The 15089-nt window shown below is 34.7% G+C and overlaps 1 protein-coding gene across 2 annotated transcripts in view; it reads left to right on the forward strand.

Annotated features, from left to right (window-relative positions):
* STK3 (serine/threonine kinase 3) overlaps positions 1 to 15089 on the forward strand; it is a 283071-nt gene that overhangs the window by 29509 nt on the left and 238473 nt on the right. For both annotated transcript variants that reach the window (XM_069466183.1, XM_069466185.1), the window contains exons 2-4: positions 3938 to 4018; positions 8597 to 8725; positions 13386 to 13500. In XM_069466183.1, coding sequence (XP_069322284.1) covers positions 3938 to 4018; positions 8597 to 8725; positions 13386 to 13500 — 325 coding nt within the window. The remainder of the gene's footprint in view (positions 1 to 3937; positions 4019 to 8596; positions 8726 to 13385; positions 13501 to 15089) is intronic.

Raw genomic sequence — 15089 nt, forward strand, 5'->3', positions numbered from 1 at the left:
GAAGGTTGCTGTACCTTTTAGGTGAGAAGAAACATTAAAAGCAGTTGACGGACCACGAAGTGGATCTTCTAGGGATGAGGAGGCATTTTGGTGGATGGCTTTTTAAAATGTTTCCTCCAGAGTCATTTGCCTTATTAACAACAGTTTTTGTTTTAGAAGTCTACCTTTGATTTTATAAATGGACATGATTTTTTGTTCTGTTATGAATGCATACTGCTCAAGTCCTTCAATAAGCCCACCACACATTTTCCCTGTGTCATCTTTAGGTACTTTGTCTGCAGTGATAACAATGTTATCTTCATCATCACCATTACTGCAATAACCTTAATTCAGAACCATTTCAACTATTTCACCATTTCAATGAATGAACAGCTGGAGCCTCATCAGTTATAAACTTCTTTGATATCCACTTCTTCCAGCTTACTGACAGACTATGAAGGTATATTTTTTGCATAGATAAGGAGGTTAGACATCATTTTTTTTTTTTTCACTTGGCATATGGAATCCTTCAAAGTCACTACCATGTTTATCATTATCATTGAATATAGTTGCAGGCCAGAGGTTGTGTCAGGAATGTATAACTTGAGTTTTTAAAGACTTCCAAGTGTTGGGAGCAGCATGTACAGCATCCTTCACGCTACACTTTTTTTTTTCTTTGAGATGAAGTCTTTCTGTGACCCTGGCTAAAGTGCAGTGGCGGCGTCATAGCTCACTGCAACCTCAAACTCCTGGGCTCAAGCAATCCTCCTGCCTCAGCCTCCCATGTAGCTGGGACTACAGGCATGTGCCACTGGGCCTGGATAATTTTTCTATTTTTAGTAGAGCTTTGGTCTGCCTATCTTGATCAGGCTGGTCTTGAACTCCTGAGCTCAAGCAATCCTCCCGCCTCAGCCTCCCAATGCTACACTCCTTTTGAAAACCATCCATGCCCGTACTTCTGTTCACTACTACAAGCATGTTGTTCAAGAATATTTACTCTTCATTGAGCTAAGGATACCCTGGTCATATGGCTTAATTAATGAAGTCACATTTGGGGGAAAGTATTAGTACATAGTGTAAACATTTTTTTAAAAAAATTTATTTTTTGTTTGCATGCTTCATTTTTTCTTAATATTTTTGATGAGAATTCTGCTGGAGGATGAGTAGAACATTTGTCAAGGAATAACAAAATCTTTCAGTTATTCAGTCCAGCTTCCTGTAGTGAGCTCCAGTTGCTGGTGTAACTGGCTCTATGAACAAACATCAGTGACCCCTATGTGTTTTTTATAATCCTCTCCTCATATTTTATATTCTCAGGCTAATAGGTATGGATGACCAGAACCCTATAACTTTTAACTAACTACATGACCTTTCTGAGTTGTTTCCCAGAAATGACAATTTCTGCAAGACAGAGAAGTGGAAATTCTGAAGGCCCCTGGGCAGACTTCCTAACCCCAAGACTCCTTATCCCTCACTAACATGCCCAATGCATGTAGCTCCTTGTTAATTTCAACACATCCTGCCCCAAAGCAGGTAGCCCCTCCTTAAAAAACCTGTACTCTCCCTTTAGAGAGATGGATTTGAGGCTGATTCTGATTCCCTATTCTCCCAACAGGTATATTTCATATTAAAAATTCCTTTTTTTTCTTTGCAATCCTCATTGTCTCAATAACTGGCTCTTTATACAGCAAGTAGCAGGACCCTAGGCCAAAACCCACTTGTGGTTTTGATTTCACTGGTACAAAATGTTTGTGAAACAATTAGAAATCACGTTGCTGGTGATCCATGCCTTTTTGTACATAGTAGTGGACTGGTAAGAAATTCACTCTTTGAAGACAGGAGGAGAAGGGTGCAAGCTTTTGCCTGTACAGCAAGTTTCCACTTATGCTTGCCTTCTTCATTAGCACATCCTAGCACAGTTATTCTGTCCTTGGCATTCTTAATTCCTGTAGGGGCTGTCCCGTCAGCTGTAGTCAGTGTCTTTCGGGGTCAGTAATGCCAAAACAGTGATATTTCAACAGCATTCAGATTTGTTCTGGTGTCAGATTTTCATCAGCAGTGACCTGGGGAAACTCATCAATGAATTTCTTTGCTCCTTCATAATCAGCAGACGCTTTATCTTGACAAATCTTTAAAAATTTAATACTGTGTCTTTTCTCAAATTTCTGCAACCAGCCTTTTGAATATTCGCAGTTCCTTTCAATTTTCAGTTCATGATAGATACTTGCTTGTTTCATGATATTAATGGTAAAAAATCCAAACTGTAAAGTATCTTAAAGAGATTCTGAGCCAAGTGTGTGTGACCAATGGCCTGGGATACATGGCCTCAAGAGGTCATGAGAAAATGTGCCCAAGGCAGCCAGGTTACAGCTTGGTTTTATACATTCACGGAGACAGGAATTACATGTAAAATGATAAATCAATAATACATAGAAGGTGCACATTGGTGGGCCTGAAAAGACAGGACATCTGGTGGGGGGAGGTTACAAGTTATAAGTGGGTTTAAAGATTCTTTGATTTGTAATTGGTTAAGGAAATGAAACTTTGTCTAAAGGCTTGAAACATTTTAAGTTAAGGATGTCTGTTAATCAGAGACAAGCCACTGGACATTTACTGAAATTCAAATGTTTCAGCAAGTAAATTGATGGCCTGCAGGTGTGGTTTAAGCTTTGTCTTGAATGGCCTTAGGTCCTGTTAATTATTTAGTATCTTACTGTTACAAAGAGTATCTCCAAAAGGAAGGGAGCATGACCAGGCATGTCTGACCTCCCATCTCCTCATGGCCTGTAATTCAGCTTTGGGGTTTTTCTGGGGTCCCCTTGGCCAAGACGAGGTCCATTCACTCTGCCGGGAGGGCTTAAGATCTTATTTTAGTTCACAGTGATCAGCATATTATTAAATGATATATGTTAACTGTCATCCACTCTTTCAGTACACATTTAAGATCTCCATTTTTAGCTTTATGTGGTGTTTTTATATTTTTCGTTAACTTCTGTTTATCACTTTCAGCATAGAACTTCCAACAGGTTACCCTTCTCTTTCTTCAGGTCATATATGGTGGTGATTCTGACACCACAGTCTTCTGTAAGACTTTTGACACTTACACTGCTCCCCAGTTTCTCTAGCAGCTTGACTTTCTGTGCTAGAGATAAACATAAATGCTTTCTCTTATCATTGTTACCCATTGGGTATCTGCAGGCCTTTTTGACATTTTCAACAATATCTTTATACCACAAAGCAGAGAATAAACAGAAAAACCAGTAATACATGTAGACCTTGGCCCCATGTGAAGCATTGTGGGGAACCTGTTGTTGGTGTGTCTGGCCTGCACGTGTGCCATGTTATTACCCTTTGTGGTGGTGCTTGCATGGGGGAATCTGGGTGTGTGCAGAAAAGATACATTGCAACTGAAGGGTACTGGGAGATTCCTTTTTCCCTTGGGTTCACTGAATAAACTGTATGTTATGTGTCTGTGTTTTGACTGTAACCTGTCACATGAGCTCAGGTGTGGAGTTTTCCGCTGTTGAGTCATGCCAATGCTCAAAAAGTTTTGTATATTAGAGCATTTTAGATTTCAGATTAAAGATGATCAACCTGTATGTACTGATGTAAAGACCTCCAACATAGGTTATATATTGTTAAGTGAAATCATCAGGGAAGATACTAGTAATTATAAAGAAGAGTGTGTATAAAATGCTATCTAGTGTATTAAAAAGGGGAGGACTTAAGAATATATATTCATATTTATATAAAGGGTTCACAGTCAACTAAAAAAAGTGGTTATTTTTGGGGGTGTTACTGGGCACATGAGGAATGTGGCTAGGGAAAAGATGTTTACTGTATGCCTTTTTATATTGTTTGATTTTTGAGCCACCTGAATATATTGCCTATTAAAAATAAAATTTAAAATTTTGTAAAATGTCTCAAGGGAAATATTTTTTTCTTTTTTTTTTGTCAGTAAGCTAAAAAAGCTGAGTGAAGACAGTTTGACAAAGCAGCCTGAAGAAGTTTTTGATGTATTAGAGAAGCTTGGAGAAGGGTAAGTACAAAAAATATGAAAGCATTCAGATAGTGATAGAACAATTAAAAAATATTATATGATATTAATTTTTCAACTAGAGTATATTTGCTTGAATAGTATTTATAGTAATTAAATTTGGCACTTGATATGGAATTTCAAAGATTAGGTTGTGCTAGATCTGGTAATGGTGTTTCTCAGAGAAGTTGGGCATATATTAAATATAATAAGGGAAAAGCAAGAAATGTGCTGTGAAATGATTTCCAAGAGGATTGTTAGTTCATCCCATATGGCATTCTCATTAATAAGCTTGAAAGGTTTTGACTTTGTTGGGCAAGTGACCATAAGGCTATCTTTTTGGACCTTGTGGTTTTTTCTGTTTGGGAAAAGGTAAGTAGTAGGTATGAACAGAGTGTCTCAGAGAGGAAAATAGTATGTATAGGCAGAGGAATAGTTGACATGGTTTTAAAATAATAGTAGACAAACATGTCTCATTTTGAGCACAAAGAAAGGTGGGGGGAGCATTTAATGGAATGGCAAAGTATAGGAGACTTTCCAATACAAACAGAATTAAGAGCAGCTTAGATCAGCAAAAATTAGGACAAGGAAATAGGGGGAAAAATGTAAAATAAGGTAAACATAAGATAGAAAGAATAAAGTCAAGTGTATTTTTCACTAAATGTCAATTCTCACATTAAAAGACAAGCTATTAGAAGTAAATTAATATGCAAAATCTAGCTGTATGCTGTTTCTGAGAGAGCTATGTGAAACAGAATGGAAATATAAGAATATTCCTTATAAAAATATTGAATAAGAAAGAGATAAACATACAAATAACAAAAAGCACTAGTAGCAATATTTATATTAAAATCAAAAGATCTCAACTGAATGAAGAGGGATATTACATAATGATACAAAAGACAATGTATGATGAAACATAATATATGTCAGACAACAAAGCAGCTAAAGTTATGACAGAAAAGCTATTAGTAATGTTGGGAATCTAATAAAAGTAGAATTGTATGGGAGATTTTAACATTTCTCTTTCAGAATTGGACAGATATAATAGAAAAAAGAGAAGACATAGAGGGATTAAACATAATAAACTTGATTATAGATCAAGTACTATATAATATTGTATTATTATATAGTATTGTAATAGTATACTGTATTATAAAGTACTTACATGTCTATAGTTATATAACTGTATATATATCTTTGCAGCCCTTTTTTTTGTGTATGTTCATAGACTATTGATAAAAACTTCCAATTCTAAAAAATAGAGATTTTAATTACAGGTCACATTTTCTGATTATACTCTACTAAATTAGAAATAAGTAATTACAATATGACAAAAACTCACACTAACTGGAAATTAGGAAACATAATTCAGGGTGACCAGTGGATTGAAGAGAATATTACAAATTATCTAGAAAACAGTGAAAAGAAGAACACATTATACCAATATCTATGGAATACAATAAAACTAGGGGAAAAATTTTAGTTTTAAATTCTTTCATTACTAAAGAAGAAAGGCAAAAAATAAAGAAATTTAGTTCTTATTTAAAGAAGTTAGGAAAATGATAAAATATACCAAAAGAAACTGGGACAAGAGAATTATAGAAAAGGCTGAAATTAATAAAATAGAAAACAAAAATTTAGAAATGATAAATATAGACACAAAAGCTTTTGAACAGATTGCTAAAATAGACCTCTTCTGATGTTGACCAAAGAAAACAGAGCAAAAATATAGAAGAGTTGGAATCAGAAAGAAGATAGAGCTACTGACAGAGAAACAGTTTGAAGAATTAAGAGAGTACTATATGTTGCTCTATGTCAACTAATTTGAAAATCCAGAAGAAATAGATGATTCCCCAACAAAGTATAAATTATGTGAATTGACCCTCAAAGAAGTTAAAACTTAAACAGATCATTTACCACAGAGAAGAAGGAAAGGTAATTAAATACCTGTTAGTTAAAAAGAGACTGGCTCATAGGATCATTATTCACAATAGCCAACATGTGGAAATATCCCAAATGTCCATTAGCTGATGAATGGATAAACAAAATGTGATATGTGCATACAGTGGTATTTTAGCCATAAAAAGGAATAAAATACTGATACATACTTCAGTGTGATTGGACCTCAGAATTACTGTGCTAAGTGAAAGAAGCCATACTGATACATGCTACAGTGAGTTTGGACCTTAAAAAGATTATGTCAAGTGAAAGAAGCCAGATACAAATGGTTACATATTGTATGATTTTGTTTATATGAAGCATCCGGAACAGATAAATCTATAGAGACCAAAAGCAGGTTCCACATGTTTTGGAACTACATAGAGATAATGGTTGCACAACATTGTGAATGCACTAAATGCCACTGAATTGTACACTTTAAACTGTTTAAAGTAGTGAATTTTGTGTTGTGTGTATTTTATGCCCTCCCAGAAAAGGTACCAGGTATGTTTTATCCAGTATTTAAAACACAAGTAATTGTAGTTATTTTTATGAAGATAGCATAACCTTAATATTAACATTAAAACCTAGATGTATAATAAAAGAAAACTGTAATTGAGCCTTGCTTTGCTGCCCATTATGGTAACCGTATTCACCTTGTTTCAGGTGGATAGATCTTGCCATTTCTCTTGTCCTGGGAAAAGGACATTATCTATTACATTCAGGGAGCCAATTTTAGTGTTGGCATTTGTGTTCTCTCTCTCCTGCACTATAGCGCTTTCATTGTTGCTAGTATCCTCTGGACCCTTTCTGTAAATATATTTATGGAGTGGGTGAGCAAGTCACATATAACATATATCCATTCTAGTATTCCATTTTCTTGAACCTTTGATCTTCCTCCAGTGTACATCTTGCTTGACGTAGGCCTGTGTTGAGTTCAGGTTTCCATTAACTAGCTGAGCAAACTGTTAGGGATACCCTCAAATGAGCTGACACACTGAGTCTGGAATTTCTTGCATCCCTGTCATAAATTCCTTTCTCCCTAGAAATCTTGGAATCCATTCCCACATGTTATTTAGGTTTCTGCTGATAAAAATTGGCAAAAATCTTATAGCTTTTTTGATGTGAATAGCATTTTCTCTTGGGTTAGACTTTATACTCATCCTCCTGGGGGTCTGTGTGGATTTGAGTGTAATTATGGGTCTGGAAGCAATGAAAGGTGGTGGTGGAGTGGTCCAGAGGAGAATCCACATTCTCCTGAAAAGTGAGATAGAGAGAGTCTGCAGGCATTGTGAGGCTAATTTTCTCAGACAGGAGGGCAGGGTTGATTTTTGCTGGCAAGGAAAGCTTGATAGGGTTTGGGGGTTCAGAGTTATCAGATTAATGATAATCTACCTAAATGTCCCAATACCAATTTTCTACTACCTGTCTTTATTGTTTAAATGCCTTAACTTTAATGTAACAGACCTGGTGATGTTGTGAATTCAATTTGTGATATAATTCAACTTCCAGCAAGATTGCATTTTAAGTTTGGTTTTCAGAAATTTCAGCCCTGTGTCTATAAGAATTAAGTTGTTTTTGGGGGACATTTAGAAGTTTTCTGGTTCTCTCAGACTTGAGCTGGTCATGTAAGCCCTGAGCTTGTGATATTTGTTCTGTAACTTTTCCAGTGCACGCAGAGGCAGCAGTCTGTTCTATAGTCATTGTACTTATCTTTTAATTATTTCTAATCTTTTAACCACTATGATAGCATTTTTTCTCATGTTTGTGGTTTGATAATGTATGTAAAATTGGCTTATAATACTTGGCTTATAATAAGAACTCAGTACATGGCAGTAGTTTTTAACCTTGTTTTTTAGTTCATACTAAAGTATAAATGGTTTCCTCCTTCATTGTTTTTGCTTTTTAAAACAAATAAATATTTAATCAGCAAAGTTTCAAGAGTTGAAGCAGAGATAGTTTTTTGGCAAGTGACCATTGGATCCTATTCTTCATTTTATTTACATGTGAGTGTGTAGTCTTTCTCTTGAGGAAGAGAAGATGGTAAAAGGAGAATTTGGAGAGACCTTGGATCTGTAACTCAGGTGGAACCAGATGGCTGGAGATTCCCTGCTTCTCTAACTTTAGTGTTAATGTGGTCCCCAGCTGAAGGTTTCATCTATTCTTAAGTACTCTGAACAAGGGTGTGGGACTTTGATATTCTAGGGATTATTTTTCTTGAGATCGGCCTTTTCTCCTAATTTGAGAATTTAGCTATATTTTTAAAATTTATTTTTTTTTGCTGTACTTCAGTCGATGCAAAGACTTTGGCTATTTTGGATGTACATTTTATTCTTTTAATTTCCATTTATATCTTCTTAATGCTGTGTTTATTTGAGTTGACAAACCGTAAGTTTGTTTCTTTCATACATAAGAATAATAGCAACTTATTATATATTAACTTGACTGTAAGTCTGTATTTGAAGCAATTAAGCTCAGATACAATTCATTAACTTTTCTTATTATTTGTTTACTTTGATTTTTTACCACTTAAATGGTGTTTTAAATTAGAAAGAGAATGAAAAAAAACTCATAGACTTTTTATGTAATAGTTATTATGTTTGATAAGAAAACAATGATGTCTTGGTTTTTTTTTTTTAGGTCTTATGGAAGTGTATTTAAAGCAATACATAAGGAATCTGGTCAAGTTGTCGCAATTAAACAAGTACCTGTTGAGTCAGATCTTCAGGAAATAATCAAAGAAATTTCCATAATGCAGCAATGTGACAGGTATGAAGATACCTTATTTTCTTTGTTTACCTTCATTTTAATGAGTTTTGTTAATAAGGAATAATAATATGTAATCTTTGGTCATCTGTTTAATTTTCTTTCCTGACTTCCTGTTGGAAGTGAGACTAATCCTTTAAGGAAGTTGAGGACAGCTTTGTCTTTAGGACTTACAGCTCTTTGTAGCTCTTCTGCTTAAAAGCAGAAATGATGTTATGAAAGTACAGGTTACGAAGAAAATACTCAAGTATTTTTTCTATTTTCAGAACAAATTTATGGGTGAAAATGATTTTTTGATGTTAAGGGGTTCATTTAACAGTCTATATTATATAATCATTGCTGATTAAAATAGTCATGTTTTATGTAAATCTAATTCATTCAACAAACATTTACTGAGTATCCCTAGTTGACCAGGTTCTGTGCCAGGATTTAGGAATACTGAAAGAACTAAGATTTTTTTTTTTTTTTTGAGGGGCTAGTAGTCTAGTTGGGAAGACAAATATATAAACAAATAGCTCTGATATAGCATAGTCACTGTACTTGCTGACTGGTGCATGGGATGATGAGAGAACAAGAAGGCAGGGTGTCTTCCTTAGCCCATGGAGTCAGAAAGTCTGGAATGCTGAAGGAATGGAGGAATGAGAGAGAGTAAAGAGTTACAGGTAGAAAGGTGAAAGACAGCTTACTGGTATGTGCTGTGCTGACATGGTTTAGAATTATTGGAGTGGAAAGTATGGGACAGAAATTGGTATGAAATGAGGATGTATAGGTAAAGGAACTGAGGAGGAAGGGTTTTATGTGCAATGTTAAGTAGCCTGAGATTTATTCTATAAGGGATGCAGAGTATATAAATTAGGGCTGTGTTTACCCTATAGTTACTTAACCACAGAGGGATTTAATATTTTCTCTTAGCAAAAGGTCTGAAGGTTAGGGCTGGTGGTACAGCAGCAAAAAAGTAGCATCTGTGTCTCAGGCTTTTTTTCTTGTACTCTCTCATGCTTAGCATATGGCCTTTGTCCACATGCTTATTATCTCTTGGCTACAAGAGGGCTGCTATAGCCCCAGCCTTATGTCTACATTCCAGGTAGAAGGAAGAAAGGAAGCAGCAGGAAGGGACATTCCTCGGAACCCTCAGCCCAAGTCTTATTTGTCAGAATTACCTCACATGGTAACTTATAGCTGGTAACTTAGGGGAGTCTGGACACTTCGTCACCCCTAATGAAATCACAACCCTGTTAATAAGAGATTCATGGCAAACTTTCCCTCCCAACGTTATATAAGATCTATATGTGGCCAGGTGTGGTGGCTTACACCTGTAATCCTAGCACTTTGGGAGGCTGTGTTGACAAGATCACTTGAGGCCAGGAGTTCGAGATCAGCCCGAGCAACATAGTGATACCCTGTCTCTACAAAAAATAGAAAAATTAGGTTATGTGGTGGTGGATGCCTATAGGCCCAGCTGCTTGGGAGGCTGAGGCAAGATTGCTTGAGCTTAGGAGTTTGAGGTTGCTGTGAGCTATGATCATGCCACTGCACCCTAGCCTAGGCGACTGAGTGAGACCCTGTCTCAAATAAAAAAAAATCATATGTTATAAGCTCTTTGGCGAATGACGTAATTGAGTAATCCTAGTAGAACTTCACTGCTTGGATCTATTCAGTTTTGCTTTTCTTTAGAGTATACTAAATATTTAAATTATGTTACATATTTTTCATAAAGGCTATCTATATAACTTGAAATTCAAGTGGTTATAGAAAAAAAACAATACATTCTTCAGCTCCTAGATCAAAGTACACATTAATAATTGCAAAGTTTTCCCAGACCTTGGTATTAATTTGGTAACTTGATGAGAATGGGGTTCCCACAGTTTGATGTTGAAAGGAGACTGAGCCTAGTATAGTGCTGGGCTCATCGGGTGTGCTTAACACTTTCCTGATGCTAGTATTATTTTGTTATTATGGTTAAAAATAGTTCAGTTACTAGTGCTATACTTTAGAGATTTTGATTGAATGTTGTCTAGGAAAGCCAGGGTCTCAAATATTACCTATTCTTCTTGTAGCCTTTGTGCATCTTGGGATCTATCAACTCTTGCTCAGTTTCTGCAATAGTGTCTTACGGATTCACTTTGTCTTTCATTTTTGCCTCCTTCAACCCATTTTCTTCCTTGAAGCTAGAGCAATCTTTCTGAAATGCAAATCTAATCAAACTGTTCCCTATTTAAAATACATAAGTGGCTTCCCATTGCCTAGATAAACCTAGTCTCTTGAGGATGGTCTTACAGGGTCCTTCATGTTTTGGCTAGCGTTTATGCCTCCAATCTCTTAACCAAGTTTCTCTTTTAAGCACTGTTTACTTGCATTGTCTGTCACCTGAGTTTTAAGTTCCTTGAGTTTGGGCATTATGTTTTACTCAGTGTCCTTGGATCCTGCCATATAGTGGTTACTCAAATACTAATGAGTACTTCTAATTCCTATCTGGGCAACTCAACTGAAGTATCCAGTAGGAACTTCACTTTAACATTCTAAAACCAAATCTTTGATTGTTCTAGGCAAGCCTTTTCCTGTTGCGTTAATGGCATCATCATCTCCTTAGTCTTTCAACAACAAAACTGAGAATCATCTTTATTCCTTTTTCTCATACTTCGGATGATACTAAGTCTTGTAGATTTTTCCTTTGAAATGTCTTTACTATCTTTATTCTTCTTTTATTCCTTGAGAGAAGGATTTATTAGCACCTATTACAGTGCCCAGCACTGTGCCTTCGATTGAATGAACTCTGGGTCTGCCACCTGGAGAGCTTTTAAAAGACATGCTGAATCAGAACCTCAAAGGTGTGGGGCTTGGGTTACAGGTAGTTCTGATGCACAACCAGGTCTAAGTCCCTGTAAAGGTTTCCACACAGACACTTACACCTCAAAGAAGTGTATGTAAAGAAAACTTTTTTATGTTTCTCATATGTTGATGTTCTAAGTGTATATGTTAGTTACATTTGTTTGTAAACAAGCACTTTTCTTAAATGGTTCAGTGGACTTTTATGAACTTCTAATAATGTACTTTCTATTCCCAACACCTAGCAAAGCTAAGTATGTCTGGAAATTTAAGGTGTGAGCTGTGGGGAGTGATAGGAGATGTGGGTAATGAGGCAGACTTTGAAAGGTCTTGTATGTGACGTGAAACAGGTAAGACTTATTTCTTTGGGTAATGGCAAGCCATTGGAGTTTTTTTTTGATCAGGAGAACAATATGATCAGCTTATTTTACTTTTGTTTTAAAGTAAGATAACCTTGTCAACTGTATGTAGCATAGATTATAGTGGGGGAGAAAACTATGACAAGACCAGTTGGGAAACAAGTCTGTGCAAGAGGTAATGAGTACCAGTAGCGATTAAATGGGATTGAATTCTAGACCTATAGCCATCTTTTTAGGTCAGGCTCTTAAGCTCCAACCAACCTGCTCTACTTTTGACTTCAAGACTTAGCTATAATAAAATTGTAAAGGCTCTGTCGAGAAGTCTTCCCTGACAAGTCTTCTCTTGACCTGCTCTTTTGGTGGTTTCTCTTTGTGTTCTTTTATCTTACTTTAAATTTTTTATTGTTTTTTTTAATTTGTTCCTATGTCTTATTCATACATTAGTGACTAGGAAAATAGCTACTATTTTTGATTGTAGCTACTACTAGATAAAAGTATCTACTGAAGGAGTTGTCCCCTAAACATTCCATACTTGGTTTTTTCCTCTCTATTTGTGTGCATTTGTTCATGGCCTTTGCCTTTCCTAGAATATCTCTCTTCACCCACATTTTGGAACTTTCTAACTTTTTTTCATAATCCCATTTAGATCTCAGCCCTTCCACAAAGTTCTCTCTGATTTCTCCACCATGGTCGTTTCCTCCTTTGAGCTCTTGTAGCATTTAGATTGTGTGCTACTTAGTTTATGCTACCTTGTATTTTCTATATTTTCATGTATTCTCTGAATATGGATACTCTGCCTCTCTGAGTTAAGATTTCTTATGCATTAGCATATGTAGCATATTCTTGGTAAATATTAATGGTGATGATCATTTGTTCCTTTCTAAATCTTCCTGAAAACAACTTGGTGACTAACATAGTTTATTTTGCTCTGGAAGATGTAAAACTTCAGTTCAGAAATACTTTAATTGTTAATAATTTTAATTATCTGAATTTAAGCAAAAAAAATTTATAATTATTTTTCTCCAGAATTTTCAAAGACTAAAATGAAAGAAAATTTAAAATAACTTTTTTTGGCTTCATTGAAATAAAGAGTACTTTAAAGTTGAGTGGTAATATTTGACTACAAATTCTTTTAGGGGATTTATGTTTAAAATGCTTTGTTAAAGGAAAATATTTTTATTTCTTCCTTATTTTAAGTGGTAAGTCCTTTGCCAAAATGAAGCCTTATTTTCTTCAGAATCACTCAAAACATTTAGGCCTCCTCTGTAATCCTGTTAAATTTTATCCATGAATTAAAGCCTAATTATACACAGTTCATATTCTCTAGATGTAGACAATTCGATATACAATAGAAATTTACTCATTTGCGTTTACTTATTGGAACATTATGAAATGTTGAAAATACTTTGTATTGGGATTAAGAAAAAGATTTTCTTTGGGGATTAACTAAATTTAATTGTTTATGCATTTTTCTTTAGCCCATATGTTGTAAAGTACTATGGCAGTTACTTTAAGAACACAGACCTCTGGATTGTTATGGAGTATTGTGGAGCTGGCTCTGTCTCAGACATAATTAGATTACGAAACAAGACAGTAAGTATTTTAAAATTGTTTTGCTAATCACATTTCTAAACACTCATATTTTAGAATCTGACTAGGTAGTATTTTGTTACAAAGAAAATGTTAGTGTGGAAAAAGATCTTAAATGGTGTAAAGAGATCTAATAGGAGATATGAGAACCAGCTACATATCTTTCTATGGCAAATTTAGGAATCTCACAATTGTTTATTTATTAGAATAATTTTTGTAAGTCACTGAGAAACTATGAAAATACTTTTCTTCGTTTGGAATCTGTGCATGTTGCTTATTATGTGAGTTCAATAAATTATGGCTAGAATTTTAAAGTTCATAACGTTCATGGTATTTTCTTAAGTTACCGCTATTATAATTTATGTCAGGTAACAGTTGAAGTTATATGTTTCTGAATTTTAAAAAATATTCTAAAAAATTTTTCCTTTATTTTCCCAAATATTGTCAGGATGTGTGAAAATGATAGAGCTAGAAGATATACATATATATTTATTTATAAGTATAAATATATATATTTTATTTTTGTGAACCCAGCTTAGTGAAATGTGTTACTTGATAAAAGCTTTTTATGGTTATTTTTTAACCCTAAGTAGAATAGCTATTTATAAAATTATTTACTTTAGGCTAGCAGTACATCTAGTTTATTTGGATCATTTATAAGGACCAAAGTGACCTTTTTATCTGTGAATGAGTAAGAAGAATAATCGGTGAAATAATTTGTAATTCTGTAGAACAGTAACCCAGTTACTACATGACATTATTATATGTTGTCAGGCATGTTTTAGTAAAATACATTCAGAAAAAATACTTAATTACTTGAGTCAATTTGTGGTTAACCAGAATCATTTTAAAGTTTGATTGGGGAAGTATGTTGTAAGTTTATTTTACTAATTTTTTTTTCCTGTTAGAGAAAATAAATAGGCTTTCTTTCAAGGGAGGTGAGACAGAAGTTAAAATAATCCCTGTTTTGACAGAATGGATTAAGTGATCTGTGACATTCTAATTATATATTTTAGAATTTTTATGGTGCTTAACTAGCATTTATGTAAATCAGATGACTCTTGAGAGGCAGAACAATTCTTTAATTGAAAATAATTATACTCCAGTTTAAAGTGTTTTAAAATCATTTCAGGGCTAAACTCAGTGCATTTGGTATTTAAAATTATCTAGTAGGAATGTGAAGTAAAAGTGTGTGAAATGGAAAATTTTAAACATCTCTATTTTCTTGGTTTGAAGTATTATTGTTACCATTTTGAGTAGACAGAAATGTATTTGAGCCAAGTAGTTTATTTCTTATTGCCAATAATTATGAACTGTGAAGGTATACTATACTTCTCCTCAAGAATCTCCTTCACCAGGTATCAAAGGAAAGATTTTACCCCTTAATTTTTGTTTTTAGAAGACAGAGTCCACTGAGCATGTTGGGGAGTCATACTTTTGGAATAGTCTAATTGTTATTTTCACAGAACAGTTATCCTTGGTTCTGGGTAGCATAAGAGTCTAATTTCCATATATGAAAAAGTACCCAGAGCTGTACATGAGATTGACCAGGAGCTGTAGGTATGTTGTCTCTGGGTGTTGCCTGATGACAG

This window comes from Eulemur rufifrons, chromosome 3, assembly GCF_041146395.1.
Source record: "Eulemur rufifrons isolate Redbay chromosome 3, OSU_ERuf_1, whole genome shotgun sequence".
NCBI lineage: Eukaryota > Metazoa > Chordata > Mammalia > Primates > Lemuridae > Eulemur > Eulemur rufifrons.